Genomic DNA, 19730 nt, shown 5'->3' on the forward strand with positions numbered 1-19730 from the left:
CTCTCTCACACTGTATTAAAGTATCTCAGGAATGCATGGAAAATGGAAAGTAAATTGAGCCATGATAACAAAACCTAATACAGCTGGATTCAGTCCTTGGAGAGAAAAAACCTCTTAAACTGAGGGTTAGTGAGGAGCATTTAAGTGAGCTAATCGTATTCAGACTTATTGCATTCCTCCCATACAGTAGAACTCAACTCAACCACCAGTATATCGGAATGTCCTACAATGGCTGTCAGAATGGGGTTAGAAGATTCAGTGTATGTGTGTGTCCGTGCGTGCGTTTGTGTGCGTGCGCGTGTCTGGTCAGGAGAGTTTACCATGGCTTAGAGCAAGGGTGTCAAACATACCCATTAAATCCATCCCACGGGTGGTTTGGGGGAAAAACAATCTTAATCAACAATGAAATGACTAAAACTAAATGCGAACTGTGTAGAAATGATAATGGACCTACATCTATACTCTCTTCACTCTGTCCAGCTTGATAACAGTCATTAATAGTCTCTTCACTCTGTCCAGCTTGATAACAGTCATCTATAGTCTCTTCACTCTGTCCAGCTTGATAACAGTCATCTATAGTCTCTTCACTCTGTCCAGCTTGATAACAGTCATCTATAGTCTCTTCACTCTGTCCAGCTTGATAACAGTCATTAATAGTCTCTTCACTCTGTCCAGCTTGATAACAGTCATCTATAGTCTCTTCACTCTGTCCAGCTTGATAACAGTCATCTATAGTCTCTTCACTCTGTCCAGCTTGATAACAGTCATCTATAGTCTCTTCACTCTGTCCAGCTTGATAACAGTCATCTATAGTCTCTTCACTCTGTCCAGCTTGATAACAGTCATCTATAGTCTCTTCACTCTGTCCAGCTTGATAACAGTAATATATAGTCTCTTCACTCTGTCCAGCTTGATAACAGTAATATATAGTCTCTTCACTCTGTCCAGCTTGATAACAGTCATCTATAGTCTCTTCACTCTGTCCAGCTTGATAACAGTCATCTATAGTCTCTTCACTCTGTCCAGCTTGATAACAGTCATCTATAGTCTCTTCACTCTGTCCAGCATGCTAACAGTCATCCAAATGAAAGCTAGACAGTCAGGGAGCATAAACAACTCCAAAAGCAATGGACAGAGGACTATTTTGATGGCGAGGAAATATAATATATTTGAAGACCGAATGCGGCCCGTGAGGCAAAATGAGTTTAATACCATAGAGAATGGGAAGCTTGGCAGCAACGCCAGTGCGGTTAGCCTGTTAGTGTCCAAATTATAAAACCGTGTCAGTGTGTGTGTCAGTGTGTGTGTGTGTGTGTTTATCTACTGTTGCCAAGTAAGTCGCAGCTAATTTTCTCCAACAACCAGAGAACCAAAGTTTACAAGTATTCACACAGAAATATCTCCACACCATGTCTTGAGATGAGAAGAGAGAGAGAGAAAGACGGATGAAGGAGGACGAGGAGGATGTACTTAAAGTCTCTTGTCGTCTATCGTCCTGACACTCGTGCCAAACAGTGTTAAAGCAGAAGAAGGAATATATTATTTGAGGTGTGCCAGAGCACATTTTAATAAGGCAATCATTTTGGCAACACGAAGATCTCTGCAATCCATCCTCCAGGAATGCAATTTACATATGTTTACCAAAGTCATGGTGCTATTTATGAGTGGGGGATGGTGTGTGTGTGTATTGCTCTTACATTTCATGAAAGCCAATAGTTGTTGATATAATGTCATTACTGTAGACACCTTTAGAGACATATCTGGCATGCTGATCTATATAAAACCTCACATCATTTTGCAGTTGTGTTTTGCTTGTCTCCAGTTGCTATTAAATGAGAACATGATGGCTAGCTAGTGTAAAGGACATCACGCTGAGAACATGATGGCTAGCTAGTGTAAAGGACGTCACGCTGAGAACATGATGGCTAGCTAGTGTAAAGGACGTCACACTGAGAACATGATGGCTAGCTAGTGTAAAGGACGTCACACTGAGAACATGATGGCTAGCTAGTGTAAAGGACGTCACACTGAGAACATGATGGCTAGCTAGTGTAAAGGACGTCACACTGAGAACATGATGGCTAGCTAGTGTAAAGGACGTCACGCTGAGAACATGATGGCTAGCTAGTGTAAAGGACGTCACGCTGAGAACATGATGGCTAGCTAGTGTAAAGGACGTCACGCTGAGAACATGATGGCTAGCTAGTGTAAAGGACGTCACGCTGAGAACATGATGGCTAGCTAGTGTAAAGGACGTCACGCTGAGAACATGATGGCTAGCTAGTGTAAAGGACGTCACACTGAGAACATGATGGCTAGCTAGTGTAACGGACGTCACACTGAGAACATGATGGCTAGCTAGTGTAAAGGACGTCACACTGCGTGCTTAGCGAGTACTGCTTCCTACCGATTGGGCCCGTACCTGGCGCGAACTCGGGACCTCTGCCTTGCTTGCACACGTGACCACCCTCCTGAAGTGTTCTAATGCCAGTTCTCTGACTGTTCCTGGTGGAATCATAATGCAATATGTAGTTGGAATGTCCTGGTGTGAATATCACATAGACTCTCGTCAGACACCTAGTACACGCCACACACACACACACACATCTCTCCCCTGACACTCGTGTCACTGTGTCCTCACAAGAGTGAGGCATGATGGGATTGCTACTGTAATTACCCATCCTGCCCCTGGGTTTTTCCGACAGCCCGTCACTCCTTATGTCAACATCATTACCAGGGCTGGCTGGAACTGTGTGTGTGTGTGTGTGTGTGTGTGCGTGTGTGTGTGTGTGCGTGCGTGTAATGGACATATATCTCTCCCCCTCTCTCTTTTTCTTTTCTTTCCATCCATCCTTATCGTCTTGCACCTCACACTGTCAATCTCCCTATTTCCCTCCCCCTCTCTCTACTTTATGTCTCTTCACCTCTTCTCTCCCTTTCTCCAGTCATCCCTGGAGTTTCATTGCAGTGAAAGGCAACTCGTCCTCTGCAGTGGAGGATCATGCTATCTATCAAGGTGAACCGCACTCTCTCTCATCTCTCTCTCCTTTCTCGACCCTCTCCTCTCCTTATCTTTCCCTCAACCTCTCTTTCTCTCCCTTTGACCCACCTCCCTCTCTCTCTCTTACTTTCTAGAGTATCTCTCCCCCGTCTCTCTCTCTCTTACTTTAGAGTATCTCTCCCCCTTCTCTCTCTCTCTTACTTTCTAGAGTATCTCTCCCCCTTCTCTCTCACTTTCTAGAGTATCTCTCCCCCTTCTCTCTCTCTCTCACTTTCTAGAGTATCTCTCCCCCTTCTCTCTCACTTTCTAGAGTATCTCTCCCTCTTCTCTCTCTCTCTCACTTTCTAGAGTATCTCTCCCCCTTCTCTCTCTCTCTTACTTTCTAGAGTATCTCTCCCCCTTCTCTCTCTCTCTTACTTTCTAGAGTATCTCTCCCCCTTCTCTCTCACTTTCTAGAGTATCTCTCCCCCTTCTCTCTCTCTCTCACTTTCTAGAGTATCTCTCCCCCTTCTCTCTCTCTCTCACTTTCTAGAGTATCTCTCCCCCTTCTCTCTCACTTTCTAGAGTATCTCTCCCTCTTCTCTCTCTCTCTCACTTTCTAGAGTATCTCTCCCCCTTCTCTCTCTCTCTTACTTTCTAGAGTATCTCTCCCTCTTCTCTCTCACTCTCTTACTTTCTAGAGTATCTCTCCCCCTTCTCTCTCTCTCTTACTTTCTAGAGTATCTCTCCCTCTTCTCTCTGTTTCTCTTTCTCTCTCTATTGTACTTGTATTTCTTAGTTTACATAGTGTTATAGATGTTATAAACCAAACACCTGTCTGGACAGACAGACAGACAGACATACAGACAGATGGACGGACAGACAGATAGAAGGACAGACAACGGACAGACAGACGGACAGACAGACAGACAGACAGACAGACATACAGACAGACAGATGGACAGACAACGGACAGACAGACCGACAGACAGACGGATGGACAGACAACGGACAGACAGGCGGACGGACGGACGGACGGGCAGACGGACAGACGGACAGACGGACAACAGACAGACAGACAGCTAGCGGGAGAGTGAAAAAAAGAAAGAGCACACTGTTAAAGTATGCTGGACATGTCCTCTCCTTACTCTGCTGACTCCTGTGTGTCTGTGTGTGTGTGTGTGTGTGTGTATGTGTGTGTGAACAGGGACCAAGGCCTCCTCGGAGGCTCGTAGTTCACGCATGTTCCAGTCAGAATACGGAGAGCACTTTACCATCACCACCTCCAGTCAATGGGTGCAAGGTAACACACACACACTTCTGACTTGCCGTCGGGGTCATATCATCACTGTTTGAAAGCCTTTGATTTAAATTCAGCTCAACAGAGCAGCAAGAATCCCCTACGTTCATTACACAACACACACACACACACACACACACACACACACACACACACACACACACATGGTCCCTACTGAACCCAGACAACATAATATGGAAAAATTCCCTTCAACTACTCTCCTACTAATGCTCTTTGTCAGAACACATTAGAAAGAAGTCTAATCCTTGATGTAAATTTGATTAATCTCCACACACACATTCATGCGCACGCACACACACATCAACATCTTGGCAACGGTGTGTAGGAATCCCATTGAAATGAGTGTGTGTGTTACAGAGGCAGAGTGGACTGAGTGGTTTGACAGAGATGATGAGAGAGGATCAGGAGACTGGGAGAAGCTGTCTGACCTCCACAAGGCTTACCCTGACCGCCTCTGTAGCACCCCCATGGATATACAGGTAGAACGCACAGACACACACACACACACACACACACATTCAAACGCACAGACACACACACACACGCACGCGCGTGCACACACACACACACACACACACACACACACACACACACACACACACACACACACACACACACACACACACACACACACACACACACACGCACACACACACACACACACACATATATGAACAGCTGGTGCCTATAGCTCTGTAGCAGCCAAATAACTTTGGAACAATGATGCGCCAAAAGAAGGCAACGCTTAGCTTGATCTATTTCCATTTTTATTGGCTGTAATTATGATGAGGTCACAGCAGCCAGCGCTGTGTGTGTTCACAGATACTAAATTCACTCTGTCACCATGTATGGCATAAGCAGAAGCTGTTTGGCATCCACAGGGAAGACTAAACACACACACACTGTCACTCTCTTTGTCTGTCTGTCATACCCACACAGTCTACTGTGACAGGAAAAAGCTGACTTCTTTCTCCTTGGTGCTTTAAACAGACATTATTTTACCGTAAACAAACTGCTGTCTTGGCTTGTTCTTTGGATGTTGAAGCCAAGGCTTCTGTTAAGCACTGCTGTGACAAATGTAGTTATTATTTTCCCTCTACCTCTTCCTAACTCTAACCCTTTTCCTCTGTTCTTCTCTTTCGCTCTCTCTCTCCCCCTCTCTCTCTCTCTCTCTCTCTCTCTCTCTCTCTCTCCTCTCTCTCTCCCTCTCCCTGCCTCTCTCTCTCTCCCCCCCTCTCTCTCTCTCTCTCTTCCAGGCTGAGTCCCATGATGGTGTCCCATCTAACGAGACAGGAGATGTCATCTATAAGTCTGACAGGGACTACGGCTTCGTCTGTCTCAACAAGGACCAGAGCCACGGCCTCTGCCACAACTACAGAGTACGCTTTCTCTGCGGTAAACTAGGTACGGACACCTGTGTGTGTCTGTGTGTGTGTGTAGGGGGAGGTCTGTAGTTGGGTGCCCGTGTGCGTCTGTGTGTGTGTATTTGTGTGTGTCCACGTGCGTGTGTTTATTTGTGTGCCAACGGCTTTACCCTTAACTGTATAAGTGTGGGTTTTTTGTGTGGGTTACCCGGTATGCATGGATCCCTTATGATTGAAGAAGAGAACACTGCCAACTCAGTGACTTCACACACAGCAAAGCTACAGCCATAGACACACAGTGCCTTCATAAAGTAATCACACCCCTTGACTTTTTCCACATTTTGTTGTGTTACATCCTGAAAAAAATATGGATTACATTTAGATTTTGTGTCACTGGCCTATACACATTACCCCATAATGTCAAAGTGGAATTAGGTTTTTAGAAATGTTTACACATTTATTAAAAATGAAAGTGAAAAAAAATTATGTAAGTTAGATAATTTGTAATTGCATAATCGTGTAGCTGATGATTATGGATGAAGACTGTGAATAAAATAACTGTCATAACGCTCTAATACATTCACTGTGTTGTATTTTTAAGTCAATATATCAACAATACCCAATATCAGTAGTGTAAATGAATGCTTTTCTACCTTAATCAGTCAAACTGTCTCCATCTCCTCCCTTCCATAACTGTCACAGCCCGACTTGTCTCTGTGTAGATTGTTGAGCGTCATGTGTTAACATCATTACAGTCAGAACAGTAGTGTAACATCATTACAGTCAGAACAGTAGTGTAACATCATTACAGTCAGAACAGTACTGTAACATCATTACAGTCAGAACAGTACTGTAACATCATTACAGTCAGAACAGTACTGTAACATCATTACAGGCAGAACAGTACTGTAACATCATTACTGTCAGAACAGTACTACAACATCATTACAGTCAGAATAGTACTGTAACATCATTACAGTCAGAACAGTACTGTAACATCATTACAGTCAGAACAGTACTGTAACATCATTACAGTCAGAACAGTACTGTAACATCATTACAGTCAGAACAGTACTGTAACATCATTACAGTCAGAACAGTACTGTAACATCATTACAGGCAGAACAGTACTGTAACATCATTACAGTCAGAACAGTACTGTAACATCATTACAGTCAGAACAGTACTGTAACATCATTACAGTCAGAACAGTACTGTAACATCATTACAGTCAGAACAGTACTGTAACATCATTACAGTCAGAACAGTACTGTAACATCATTACAGTCAGAACAGTACTATAACATCATTACAGTCAGCACAGTACTGTAACATCATTACAGTCAGAACAGTAGTGTAACATCCTGTCCTCTATGTCATTATACAGCCATGTGTCCACAATGCCATCATGAGCCATGGTTTAGGTGATTCTGATTTGATTAAGGCAATTTAGGTGTGTGTGTGTGTTTGTGTGTTTGTGCGTATGTGTGTGTGATATCCTTTAGCTGATAGATTGAAGGTGGTTTGGGGTATTCCCCTATTAGTCCATTAGTACCATGTCTATCCTCTTACAATGTTCTATTCATCCATGATCCTCCTAGACGTCAGCCCAGACAGAGGACATACTGTACAGCACATGAGTTATGAATAACACACACACACACACACATTCAGCAGGAGAGTTATGGCTCCTCTTCATTGGAGTTTATTCTATTCAGTTAACCTGACAGCCCAGCTGCTCCAACTGATTTATGGGAAGAGTGTGTGCGTAAGGGTGTGCTTGTGTTTGTGTGTCTGTGTGTGTTTTTGTGTCTGTGTATTTGATATAACCATATTGATTGACGTGTTTCTCTGACTCTGTCCCTCCAGTGCGTCCCCAGGCCTCCATCTCTATAGAGCATCTATACAACAGCACTGTCCTGGAGTTAGATGAGCCAGCTGAAGGCTGGGGCCCAGGAGACAGAGTGGTGGTGGCCAGTACTGACTACTCTATGCACCAGGCTGAGGAGTTCACCATACTACCCTGCCCTGCCTGTGGGCCCACACAGGTTAAAGTCCAAGGTGAGTGTGTGAGTGTGTGTGTGTGTGTGTGTGTGTGTGTGTGTGTGTGTGTACATTTACATTTACATCATTTAGCAGACGCTCTTATCCAGAGCGACTTACAAATTGGTGCATTCAACTTATGATAGCCAGTGGGACAACCACTTTTAAAAAAGCGGGAACTGTGCTTCCGTAGAGGTAGGGGAGCTAGCAGGCCAGAGGTGGATGAACGTAGTGCCCTCGTTTGAGTGTAGGGTCTGATCAGAGCCTGAAGGTAAGGAGGTGCCGTTCCCCTCACAGCTCCGTAGGCAAGCACCATGGTCTTGTAGTAGATGCGAGCCTCAACTGGAAGCCAGTGGAGTGTGCGGAGGAGCGGGGTGACATGAGAGAACTTGGGAAGGTCTAACACCAGACGGGCTGCGGCGTTCTGGATAAGTTGTAGGGGTTTAATGGCACAGGCAGGGAGCCCAGCCAACAGCGAGTTGCAGTAATCCAGACGGGAGATGACAAGTGCCTGGATTAGGACCTGTGCCGCTTTCTGTGTAAGGTAGGGTCGTACTCTGCGAATGTTGTAGAGCATGAACCTACAGGTTTAGGTCACAGCTTTGATGTTAGCGGAGAACGACAGGGTGTTGTCCAGGATCACGCCAAGGTTCTTTGCACTCTAGGAGGAGGACTCAATGGAGTTGTCAACCGTGATGGCGAGATCGTGGAAGGGGCAGTCCTTCCCCGGGAGGAAGAGCAGCTCCGTCTTGCCGAGGTTCAGCTTGAGGTGGTGATCCGTCATCCACACTGATATGTCTGCCAGACATGCAGAGATGCGATTCGCCACCTGGTTATCAGAAGGGGGAAAGGAGAAAATGAATTGTGTGTCATCTGCGTAGCAATGATAGGAGAGACCATGTGAGGATATGACAGAGCCAAGTGACTTGGTGTATAGAGAGAATAGGAGAGGGCCTAGAACTGAGCCCTGGGGGACACCAGTGGTGAGAGCACGTGGTGCGGAGACAGATTCTCGCATGCCACCTGGTAGGAGCGACCTGTCAGGTAGGACGCAATCCAAGAGTGAGCAGCGCCGGAGATGCCCAACTCGGAGAGGGTGGAGAGGAGGATCTGATGGTTCACAGTATCAAAGGCAGCGGATAGGTCTAGAAGGATAAGAGCAGAGGAAAGAGTACCTGTGTGTATGTACCTGTGTGTGAGTGTGTGTGTGTGTGTGTGTGTATATGCAATGTAATGCTGCTGTAATGTCTGTTCTTTGCATCAGTAAGTTAAGTCTCCTTGTGAAAAATAAAAGTCTAAGGTTGACTGACCTAACGTATGTTGCAATAGCAACCGAGTCAAAGGTCAAGGTCAGGGATGCTTAACTGTCCCCTCGGTGTAGGGAGATGTTGCCCTTATACACTGATGTTGGGTCAGTTTAGCATTTCCCCCAGTAAAGGTTAAGGTTAGGAATGGGGGAGGGGAAGCTGGGTCCTCTGTAGCTCAATTGGTAGAGCATGGCGCTTGTAACGCCAGGGTAGTGGGTTCGATCCCCGGGACCACCCATACGTAAAAATGTATGCACGCATGACTGTAAGTCGCTTTGGATAAAAGCGTCTGCTACTTTCTTTCTTTCTTTCTTTCTTTCTTCCTTAAAGTATTCACTGAAATAGCACAGTTATTAAGGTGTGAACAATGATTCCATTTCATAGCTTTCACCAATCTAGACTGTGTGTGTGTCTTTATTTTTTATTGGGTTCCCCAAGAAGCAGCAACTGTTCCTGGGCTCCACATGACAAAATACAGTGTGTGTGTGTGTGTGGCAGCGCCTTCAACCTTGCTGCCACAGCCTTGGCATGGATTGGTGTGTTGAATGATGGAGGGAGAGAGAGACAGAGAGACAGGGTACGTGTCCATAATGCCACCCTATTTACTATATAGTGCACTACTTTTGACTAGGGCAAATATGGCTATGGTCAAAAGTAGTGTACTATATAGGGAGAAGACAGGCCTGGGAATGAAGCACTGGTAATATTTGTGCTTGACCCAGATTTTTGCTTCCCAGCACAGATGCTTGACCTACTAAATCACAATCACTGGACTCTCTGTCCATACCTCTGGAATGGACCCTCTGTGCTTTTAGGGCAGTGAGTGTGTGAGTGTCTGAGTGTGTGTGTGTGATGGTTTTAGAACACACTGCTCATTGGGACGGACAGAGCGAAGCTTGTTTATGTGCTGTAAATAGCTGTTGGAGAGATTCTTGTGAACGCATAAGTGGAAGTTGTATAATAGTGTGTGTGTTTGTGTTTGATTCTACCATGTGTTTTACATTTCTCACACTCACACTCACATTAACAAGGTTTGAGTGTTCCAACTCCGAACATGGGTCCCAAATGGCAGCATGTTCCCTATGTAGTGCACTACTTTTGACCAGGGATCTAGTAGCACTATAAAGGGAATAAGGGTTCATTTGGGACACAACCCTAAAGCCTTCTAAAGTCATTTTTTTCTTGTTATGTGAATGGAGCCAAACCAAGTGACATCTTTGGCCAGACAGACTCACAAAATTCAAACAAGTATTCTGCCACCCCACCACCTTTGTGTGTGTGCGTGCATCTGCCACACCATTATACAAGCAGAGAGACAAGAGTCAAACAAGTCTTCATTGACCGCAGTCTGAACCAGAGAGTGTGTGAGTGTGTGTGTGAGAGAGAGAGAGAGAGAGAGAGAGAGAGAGAGAGAGAGAGAGAATTTGCTGAAAGATCTCAGAAAGGCTCTCTCCTCCTGGGGCTGAACATGAATCTATTCCCAGGCTTCTGAAGGCCTCTGGGGCATCATAGTAAGTCATGAGCTTTCTCTCCACATCACATTCTATCTTATGTAATTGCTCTCCATCACTCTTTCTCTGTCTCTACATCTCTTTACCCGCAAGTGCGGGTATTCGGACAAGGCCACACACACAGACATACACACAGAAAAACACACACAGGTTAAAATAATCACAGAACTCTAACTCTAATCACAGAACTCTAACTCTAATCACAGAACTCGCTCACCCTCCTCTCTTATTATTTACATGTACATTTATGACAAAGCCAGGGGAGTGGTAACCAGGCACATAATTGCATTATTTCTCTCTCTCTTCTTCTGTCTTTTTCCTCATCTCTCTCCCCTGGGCGTAGTGGGGCGGTTAACACAACTCAGTCTTTACCTGTTACAGATTAAACACACAAATCAGCAGAGGTATGTTCTCTCTCTCTCTCTCTCTCTCTCTCTCTCTCTCTCTCTCACACACACACACACACACACACACACACACACACACACACACACACACACACACACACACACACACACACACACACACACACACACACACACACACACACACACACACACACACACACAGGGATTAAACTCACAAAGAGACAGAGGGATGTTTCCACATTTCTGTTTGCACACAGCCTAACCACAAACACTCAGATGGAGGTGGGACACAATGTGCTGCTCTTTCATCCACATAGCCTTGATTTTCATCAGCCTGAGGGATTTTATCTTTCTCTATCTCTCTCTCTCTCTCTCTCTCTCTCTCTCTCTCTCTCTCTCTCTCTCTCTCTCTCTCTCTCTGTCTCTCTGTCTCTCTGTCTCTTTGTCTCTCTCTCTCTCTCTCTCGCTCTCTCTCATCCTTCCATTTTCTAAATATCACATACTATAAAACATGACATTTTTGCATACCTAATATGCCTACTATTTAGAACGCAAATACGGGTATTCAGGCACTGTTTTTCTCTATCGCTCTCTCTCTTTTTTTTCTCTTCTCTCTCCCATCTCTCTCTTCCAGCTCTCATCTAAAACTGGCACGTGACCTGGCACAAAGAGCTACACAAAGATCTGCACTCTCTCCGAAACTCTCAAACAGTATTTTTTCTCTCAGTGTTTGTTGTTCTCCGGTCTCTCTCTCTCTCTCTCTCTCTCTCTCTCTCTCTCTCTCTCTCTCTCTCTCTCTCTCTCTCTCTCTCTCTCTCTCTCTCTCTCTCTCTCTCTCTCTCTCTCTCTCTCTCTCTCTCTCTCTCTCTCTCTCTCTCTCTCTCTCTCTCTCTCTCGCTCTCTCTCAGGCTAACATACTGGCCCTTCATTGAGGAGTTCCTCTCCTGTGTTAGTATAGTTTGTTTGTGTTAAACAAGGTTGTCATCAAGACTTGTTCAGAGTGTTTGCTCAGATGTCTAGCATGCCACAAGTGGCTTTGTCTCTAATTCACTATCCTCTAATTGACTATTTCCTATATAGTGCACTAATTTGACCAGGGCCCATAAGTGTGTGTGTGTGTGTCTATGCCTATGTGCATGGAGCTAGAATAAACAGCATGGAAAAGTGAGTGAGAGTGTGTTTTTGAAGATGGTTATCTAGATCAAATATCTAAACTCATCATGAGGGGCCGCATTGGCTAGCACACATGCAGTCAGAGCCAGCCCTAGCTGCCCCGCCCCCCCCACCCACACACACACACAAAATTAAGTTGAGAACCTAACTGAGCTTTTTGGGGAAATTGATCCGTGTGCCACGAGCCACCAGTTGGCCCTCCCTTAACCAGATAAGAGGACTGTAATATCAAAGGGATAAACATGAAAATATCTGTTATTAGACTAGTAGGTCAAACCAGGCTACAGCAAGACGGTGTGTGAGGGTGTGGGTGTGGGTGTGTGTAGATGTGTGTGTAGATGTGAGGGTGTGTGTAGATGTGTGTGTAGATGTGTGTGAGGGTGTGTGTAGATGTGTGTGAGGGTGTGGGGGTGTGTGTAGATGTGTGTGTAGATGTGTGTGAGGGTGTGGGTGTGTGTAGATGTGTGTGTGCTTGTTTTTTGTATTTGTGTCTGTCTGTTTCAGCCAATGAAACGTCTCTCTCTGGTTCAGTGAGAGGAAGGGACAATGGGATTGAGTGTTCTTCTCAGAGAGAGACAGGCTTCACACACGCAGTTCAGTGGTGGCTGCTGAGGGGAGAACAGCTCATAATAATGGCTGGAACAGCGCAAATGGAATGGCATCCAACACATGGAAACCATGGAAACCATGTGATTGATGTATTTGATACCATTCCACTTATTCTGCTCCAGTCATTACCATGAGTCCGTCCTCCCCAAATAAGGTGCCACCAGCATTTGTTTTGGTGGCTGCAAATGCCTCCATTCCTTTCAGCTCCCAGTCATTCTGTCTGGCTCTATCTCTGATTTAATGTGACATGCCCTCAACTGGCTGTGTGTATGTGCGTGTGTGTGTGTGTGTGTGTGTGTGTGTGTGTGTGTGTGTGTGTGTGTGTGTGTGTGTGTGTGTGTGTGTGTGTGTGCGTGTGTGCGCGTGTGTGCGTGTGTGCGTGTGTGCGTGCGTGCGTGCGTGCGTGCGTGCGTGCGTGCGGATGCTTGCATGCTTTTTGTTTGTTTGACATTAAGAGCAGAAAGTAGTTCACTCTGATGAAGACTTCCACAGTAGATACATCAATGTTGTTTAAAATTCCCTAAATAATGAGTTGTTTATCTAGGGGCTGCACCTCTGTTTTCTAGGTCTATTAATTAGGTGTGTGTGTGTGTGCGCACGTGTGTGTGTGTGTTAAATCTATTTTAATCACTAACCCCTTTCAACTTTGATATACCTATTAATTTAATGTATGTATTAATTAATTCAGCTCGTAGCCCTCCAGTGCTGCACAATTAGAAGCTCTTGATAACGTGTCTCTGCATGTCTTTCTTGGCCGGTGGTTCATAGTCATATTAATGTGTGCATCCAAATAAAATCTTTAATATTTTTTGACCATGATTATCTCACACAGGCAGAGAGACAGAGAGACAGAGAGACAGAGAGACAGGGAGACAGGGAGACAGGGAGACAGGGAGACAGAGAGACAGGGAGACAGAGAGACAGAGAGACAGAGAGACAGACACGCAGTTACACAAACACACACAGACAAATTCTCATTCCTAATAGGGTTCTCCAACTCTCTCCATTCATCAGTGGAGGATGCAGTTTGTCAGTGTTGTCAGGGGAGCGCCAGTAACATGGCGAAAGGTGGCCGTGATTCTTTCCAACGGCTCCCTCAAGGCAGACCATGTCAGAACCAACAGTACCCAGGTATCTAACTCTTCCTGTCTCCTCCGCATCATTAACAATTGGGAGAGAGAGGGGTAGACGGGGGGCAGGAGCGGTGGAAAGAGAGAAAGAGGGTGGAGAGAAGGGGGGCCGGGGGAGAGACAATGGGGGAGAGATTGCTATCAGTCTTTATTGCACTGATGACTAAGTCCTGACAAGTGAACCACTCATTTCCTTTGTGCACAGAAAGGTTTTATCAGTAAAGGAGGGTTGTACTCGGATGCGTGGGTGACCACCTGTGTCTCTGATTCTTTTACACTTATGTTTCATTTAATTCCATTTTTTCTTCAATAACTCTTTGGCATTTTAATTACTGTGTTCGTGTCTAGTGTGTGGGCGGGGAGTCAGAGCTGTTCTGTTTTTAGATTCCTTCCTTTTTGTTTTGTTCTTTTTTCGTGTTCTTCTCTTCTTTTAAGAAGTCATGTAATATGATGCCAATAGTGAGGAGAGAAGACTGAACCTGGGGAAAGTGAATGTTCTGAACTCATTAATATTTCTTTAGTGTCTACTTGGATCAGTCTCACAGACAGTGGGCCGTTCTTGTCTCAACCTCTCCTCTCACTCTCTCATTTCCTCTCTCCCTTCCTCTCCTCTCATCTCGTCATGTGTATATTCCCCCCCCCCCGCTCTCCCCCTGCTCTAATAGTTATCATCTGTCATATATCTAGCTCCACAGGAGCTGGACTGGCAGACTCATTCTGTGACCTTTAACACCCACCATCACAATCTTCCTCAACCTCCCTCCATTAAGTCTCTTCCCATTTATCTCCCTTTCTCTCTGTGTGTTTCGTCTGCGGCCAACTGCAGAGGGGTTCTTGTGACAGCTGTGAGGTGGTGACATCTTCACACTATAGGGAGATGTCTGAAGAGAGACAATCACATTCAGATACAGACAAATCCTTCACAGACCAATTCCTGTGAGTGAGTGAGTGAGTGAGAGTGAGCAGTAGCTGTTGTCATTTAAAAAATAAACGTGAATTGTGAATAAACAAGCTTCTTTCATTAGGTGTGTGTGTGTTTATCCCTTAAAGTGTCTCTCTCTGTGGAAATGGAGAGTGTATTAGTGTAGTACTTTCCCCTCTCAGGAGTCATTAGCCACACACACACACACACACACACACACACACACACACACACACACACACACACACACACACACACCACAAGATATCACAGTCTGACTTCATGTCACGACGTTCTGTGACAAATGTGTTAAATTTAGGCACACAGAAACAACTGGGTTCAATCCCAATCTTGTTTCTGGCTGTTGTTTTTTGCCCCTAGTGGCCGGTTTTGATGGCGTCTCCCAACGTCCTGGGGACCTGCACAAATGTCGAATTTCGCTTTGTATCGCGAGTGATCTCTCTATACACACACACACACACACACACACACACACACACACACACACACACACACACACACACACACACACACACACACACACACACACACACACACACACACACACACACACATGCACCCACTCTATTTTCTCTCCCTCAACTTTCAGCCTAAAAGGCCTTCTAAAATCACAGGGCAATTTTCTCCCACTAGTGTAAATTGACTCTAAAGAACAACACTAAAAACATTCTCTGGTTGCCTTCTGAGAGCGATGCGCTCATGTGTTCCAGGCAAGTGCTCCCATGTGTATATTCTATGTGTGTGTGTGTGTGTGTGTGTGTGTGCATACAGACAGTACGTTTGTGTCAGGGAGGATTATAATTTATCGGACATTTGAGAAATTGACCAGTCATCCATATGCATTGGGTACGTAACCCATTAGGGCTTCCACCCATGCAGCCAGCGCCATCAATAAAGAAGGGATATTGTCCTTAAAAACAGCCTAACTAATTACAAAACAATATTCCTTATGTTTGGATGCATAGAATATGCTAAACTTTAAAGCCTATTGCTTTATTGCTTTTTATTTTTCTAAAACAATCATTGTCCACCTCACGGCTCAGCTGTCGGAGATTTGAGCACTAAATGCTTCAGGGCATTGCATGCATAGGTCTACAGACTTAGGTGTCCACTATAAGAGGAAGAGAAGCTAAGGGCTAGCCCCAGAGAGAGAGATACAGTATGCCGGCGGCATGCTATACGACACCGACATTCATTGATTTATTCTTGTCAGATAGGATACTGCGTCTGCTATACAGATATAGGCGTACAGAAGGAGGCTAATTCGTTAATTTTCGATCCGAATATTTTGTATAAAGATAAGCATTATATTGTTATATTATAGGAGTAACTAACTCTGGTAGGCCTGAAACAGTCTTCCTCACCTCAAGTTCAACTGTTGGAGCCAGTTGGAGAGCTGGTGCACACAGCCTTCATATAACAGTATAATAGTCTAATAACCATACCACACCAAACCTTCTCAAAAGTTGCTTTAACTTTATATCCAAAGTAAGTCAAGCCATTGTTTATAGGGAAAATACGAGCAGGATATTATCCTGCGGCAAACACAACATTCAAGTTGGAACTTAATTTGTCCAAATAAAATGACTCAACAGAATGAAACAAAACACTTGCGAACTGGTTTAAACCTTAATAATAATAATATGCCATTTAGCAGACGCTTTTATCCAAAGCGACTTACAGTCATGTGTGCATACATTTTCACGTATGGGTGGTCCCGGGGATCAAACCCACTACCCTGGCGTTACAAGCGCCATGCTCTACCAGCTGAGCTACAGAGGACCCCCTTCACAAACGTTTTCAACAGGCTACTACATGTTATTGCAGCAATTACCAAGAAAGACTAGTACCTACTGTACCCAAGAAATGACAGCAATAGGATAATGGTATTTATTTTACAACAGACCTACTGTACTTATAACCTATCTTAAACTAAATGTTGTAGCAGGGCTCCAGACTAACATTTTCCCCTGGTGGCACTTGTGCCACTATGTTTTTCAGTTGGAGGCACAAGTCCATGATTTGGTCGCACAATACATTTTTCGCGGCATTACGCAATATAATTTTTTTTTGTAGGCCGATCATCTTATAAAATTCATAGTGCTTTATTAGAAAGTGTATTAGACTACTGAGGTGGTATTGAAGAAATAAGTTGTTTCATCATCTTTTCATGTTGTGATAAAACATATTTTAATGAGCAACCTAATCCAGTGATTGTCATGCATTTTGGGTAGACATTTATGCTATTGTTATATTTTACTGTTAAAATAGGGCTCCAGAGTTTTCTGATTTTATTTTTCAATGCTCTAATATCATAGCCTAATTTATTTGGGGCTAATTCACCACCTGTGTAAGTGGAAAAACAAAACACATTAGCTAGATCACTAGCTCTACAGATAATACCCACTGCTAGTAGCCATGTATTCATCTAACAGTACATTTAATGTAAAAAAAAAAAAACATTGTAGTTGTAGGCCTATGCACTCGCAATGGCCAATAAGAATTTTGTGCGCTCCACATCTCAAAGCCATATCAAATATCTTGCTTGGAAAATAGTTGCTTTTGAGCTCAAAGAAATCTACAGAAAACTGAGCACATTCTCCACTTGTGACACCAGGATAGCTGTGCTTTGCCCACAATTGGATTTAAAAGTGTTATACAATCAGGACACTTTTCTTTCACCTGGAGCATTTTTCCCCGCGGGAAAGGAGAGGGAGAGTGCCTCTCTCGACACAGCAGCAGGCCCCAGCGAAACAGGTACAGGGGCAGGTAGGCAGACATTTTCATTACAGGAATCATGAGGATAATGTAATTTACTGTTTGACCAAATCATGGTTTTAGCCTCATAAAAACTAGGACGTTTTGAGTGAGGTGAATGAATGTGCAGCTTGCACAGATGCGACCAATACATGTTTTAACTCGCCCAGCAAGACTAAATGGTCGCAGTCTGGAGCCCCGCCATGTAGGCTTTTCACTACGCTCTAATTTTTCTTCAATGAAAAAAGGTCTCTATCTTGACAATCAACAGTAGCCAAGGCTCCTCTCTCGTTCTCCACTCAACAGCAGTCCAACCCCGGACAATTTGGCTGGCTACAATTTTATTTATCGGCTTTTCATTTATTTTATTGGCCAAATGCCAGAAATGACCAGCTAATGGAAACCCTGGTGTCTGTGTGCATTCGTATGTCTGTGTGTGTGTTGCCAGGTGTGTTCTAACTCTTTGTGTGTGTGTGTGTGTGTGTGTGCTGCCAGGTATGTTCTAATTCTTTATGTATGTGTAGGTAAGCCAGTGTTCCTCCACATGGGTGAGGAGGTGGATGGGGTGGACATGAGGGCAGAGGTCGGCCTGCTGAGTCGCAACATCCTGGTACGCGGCGAGATGGAACCTGTTTGCTATGGCAACGAGGCCTGCAAGTTCTTCGCCTTCGACACTTTCGGAGGACACATGAAGGTAATTTAATTAACATGGCATTAATTGTTCGCCTATCCACCCCTCCAATCTATCTCTTCATCCCTCTATCTACACCTTTACTTTATTCATCCTCTCTTCATCCTTCCATACACCCCTACATCTTCTCTTTATCCTTCCATCTACTTTCATCTTTTATTCATCTTTCCACTGATCCAAACTTGTAGATATCATGTGAAGGGCTGGACAATCCCGGTAACTTCACTTCCTTAACCTTTTACTGCAGTGGGCTGAAACAGGGTCACACAGAGTGTTTCTTGGTAGTCTTAAACAAATCTACTTTGAAACAAAAGTATACACCTCACACACATGGTTATGGGCTTAAGAAAAAGAAGACACCTGTACCATGTCAGATATAGAGTTGAAATGTATAACATTTTGAGTTTGCATCCCAATATTACACTTTATATACATCACAGAAGACTGAAATATAACAAAACCGTTTCACATAGAAACACTGGATTTTCGGCGGGTTTTTGAAATAAGGTTTATTAATTATGAAAAATATTAGTAACGTTCCACCCATGAGGCCTTTAGGTCATTTGACCGCATGAAAGGACTTGAGTCTGGGAAGGTTACCGGAGTTTTACAGCCCTGATCATGTCTTTCTGTTCTGTTTGTCTACCCTTTGTACTTCTTCTGTACCTTGTTGCCTTCACCAGAAGAAATTGACTGTTGTTTTGGGCTATACAGTTAACATAAAGTTTACATTAAGAAACTCATCTCATCTATTGTCCTTACATGTTAGGTGAGGGTAAGGGTAAAGATTATAGAGTTTGGTTAGATGTTGAGTTATAAAGCACCACCCTTCCGTCTCCTTCTAGCATGGCTAGACGCCCAGGCTCTGGGGAGCACAGTTAGGACAGAGAGAGCTGAGACTGTCACACACGCCAGCCAACTAGACTATTACAGTAATGATGTCATCAGATGACATATGGTGACGCAGGCTGTCATGACTGTCAATGACATCTGTAATATCATCGTTATGACAGTGGTATTTCGGCTATCATTAGGCCAGTGTGATTCTATGACAGATGGACAGACGGACAGGCAGGAAAACACACAGAGCACCATAACAGCTATGGATAATATTAATACCAAATACCAATCCTGATTTAAGGAAGCAGGCAGGATAATGTTTACACAAATAAACAATTGTCACTTTGCTGACAGGGAGTGTCACATTGGGCGATTTTCTTGTATAATGTTATATTTGACATTACTGTAATTAGGTTTGGCAGAACATTTCAAATGAGTAAACGTTTCTTGGAAGCTCTTTTGATTGAGTTCCGTCTAAATGAGGCCACATTTTTTATTTACAGCACAGAAACAATGTGTGAAGGGCAACCTAGGAGGGAGATACACACACACACACACACACACAATGGCACACTGGCATAGTCTTTAGAATGAGTTGGATTGCATCCTGTTCAATAGACAGCTGTTTATTGAAGCTGTCAGTCATAAGCTAAGACCTGGGCTGCGTCCCAAATGAGAGCCCTGCATTTCCTG

The 19730-nt window shown here is 44.2% G+C and overlaps 1 protein-coding gene across 1 annotated transcript in view; it reads left to right on the top strand.

Annotated features, from left to right (window-relative positions):
• LOC311111407 (cell migration-inducing and hyaluronan-binding protein-like) overlaps positions 1-19730 on the top strand; it is a gene marked incomplete at its 3' end in the record, with an annotated part of 102053 nt that overhangs the window by 72132 nt on the left and 10191 nt on the right. The window contains exons 7-12 of the mRNA XM_084154119.1: positions 2946-3016; positions 4188-4283; positions 4659-4780; positions 5558-5705; positions 7535-7726; positions 18031-18200. Of these exons, the coding sequence (XP_084010245.1) occupies positions 2946-3016; positions 4188-4283; positions 4659-4780; positions 5558-5705; positions 7535-7726; positions 18031-18200 (799 nt within the window). The remainder of the gene's footprint in view (positions 1-2945; positions 3017-4187; positions 4284-4658; positions 4781-5557; positions 5706-7534; positions 7727-18030; positions 18201-19730) is intronic.

The sequence above is a fragment of the Coregonus lavaretus genome, assembly GCF_964263955.1.
Source record: "Coregonus lavaretus genome assembly, chromosome: 37".
Lineage (NCBI taxonomy): Eukaryota > Metazoa > Chordata > Actinopteri > Salmoniformes > Salmonidae > Coregonus > Coregonus lavaretus.